Consider the following 996-nt stretch of genomic DNA (forward strand, 5'->3'; position numbering starts at 1 on the left):
ATGGCATATGGGATCCGAATTTCTGAATTGCATTCGGGAGCTCCTGAATGCCATTCGGGTCTGGGAGCCTCAGCTTTAGTAATATATGTATATGGCTCCCAGACCCTAATGGCATTCGGGAGCTCCCGAATGCAATTCGGAAATTTGGATCCCAAATGCAGTTCGGGTCTAGGAGATTCAGATTAAGTAATAATATCTGTATAGGGTTTCTGAATCTGAAACCCAAACCGAATTGAATTTCGGATATGAATCCTGAAATAACGAAATATCCAAACCGAATTTTTCCGCAGCTTACATGTCTATTATAAATTATGCTCTAGGACAGGGGTGGACCAGCCCTCCAGTGGCCCTCCAGCAGTGCTTTATCTACAAATCCTGACATGCCTCTGCCTCTGGGAGTCATGCCTGTAACTGTCAGTCTTGCAATGCCTCATAGGACTTAAAGTTCTACAACAGCTGGAGGACAAGAGTTGCCCACCCCTGCTCTAGGAGTACTACTTACCTTTTTCAGAATGAGGTGGGACACTGTTGCGTTGGCATCAATAATGATGGTGGACACTTTGTCATCGCGGATTTCCTTTAATAACGGCGTTGGATCATTGGTGTCATCCAACATTCGGACAGACAGAGTGTCTTTTGATATTAGGAATTGGCGGACCAGTTCTTCTAGCCGGAGTAAACCTAATAAAAGAAAACAAAGACAAGGCTACATATAACATTGCTACCATGTTGTTAGAAAGGAGTTGGTAAAGGGGAACTACATTGAACTCTCCTTACTTCTATTCCAGTCACACAATATAACTAAGACACTTTCTGTCTACAGGATCTCCTGATGGTGACAACAGTGGACCATTCCTGCCTAATGTGTGCTAAACAGACACTTGTACTCTGCACCAGAAGCCCTTGTAACAGGGTGACAACCAGGGCTGTCCCGAGGTGCTGTCGTACCTGGGGGTTGGGGTGCTGGCAGGGAATGGTCACTTGTCATTTGGGAAT

General features: G+C 45.2%; 1 protein-coding gene across 1 annotated transcript in view; it reads right to left on the bottom strand.

Annotated features, from left to right (window-relative positions):
- GRIK5 (glutamate ionotropic receptor kainate type subunit 5) overlaps nucleotides 1–996 on the bottom strand; it is a 168,116-nt gene that overhangs the window by 89,063 nt on the left and 78,057 nt on the right. The window contains exon 5 of the mRNA XM_018554791.1: nucleotides 503–681. Within this exon, the coding sequence (XP_018410293.1) occupies nucleotides 503–681 (179 nt within the window). The remainder of the gene's footprint in view (nucleotides 1–502; nucleotides 682–996) is intronic.

The sequence above is a fragment of the Nanorana parkeri genome, unplaced genomic scaffold (genome assembly GCF_000935625.1).
Source record: "Nanorana parkeri isolate BGI_ZX_2015 unplaced genomic scaffold, ASM93562v1 scaffold173, whole genome shotgun sequence".
Classification (NCBI taxonomy): Eukaryota; Metazoa; Chordata; class Amphibia; order Anura; family Dicroglossidae; genus Nanorana; species Nanorana parkeri.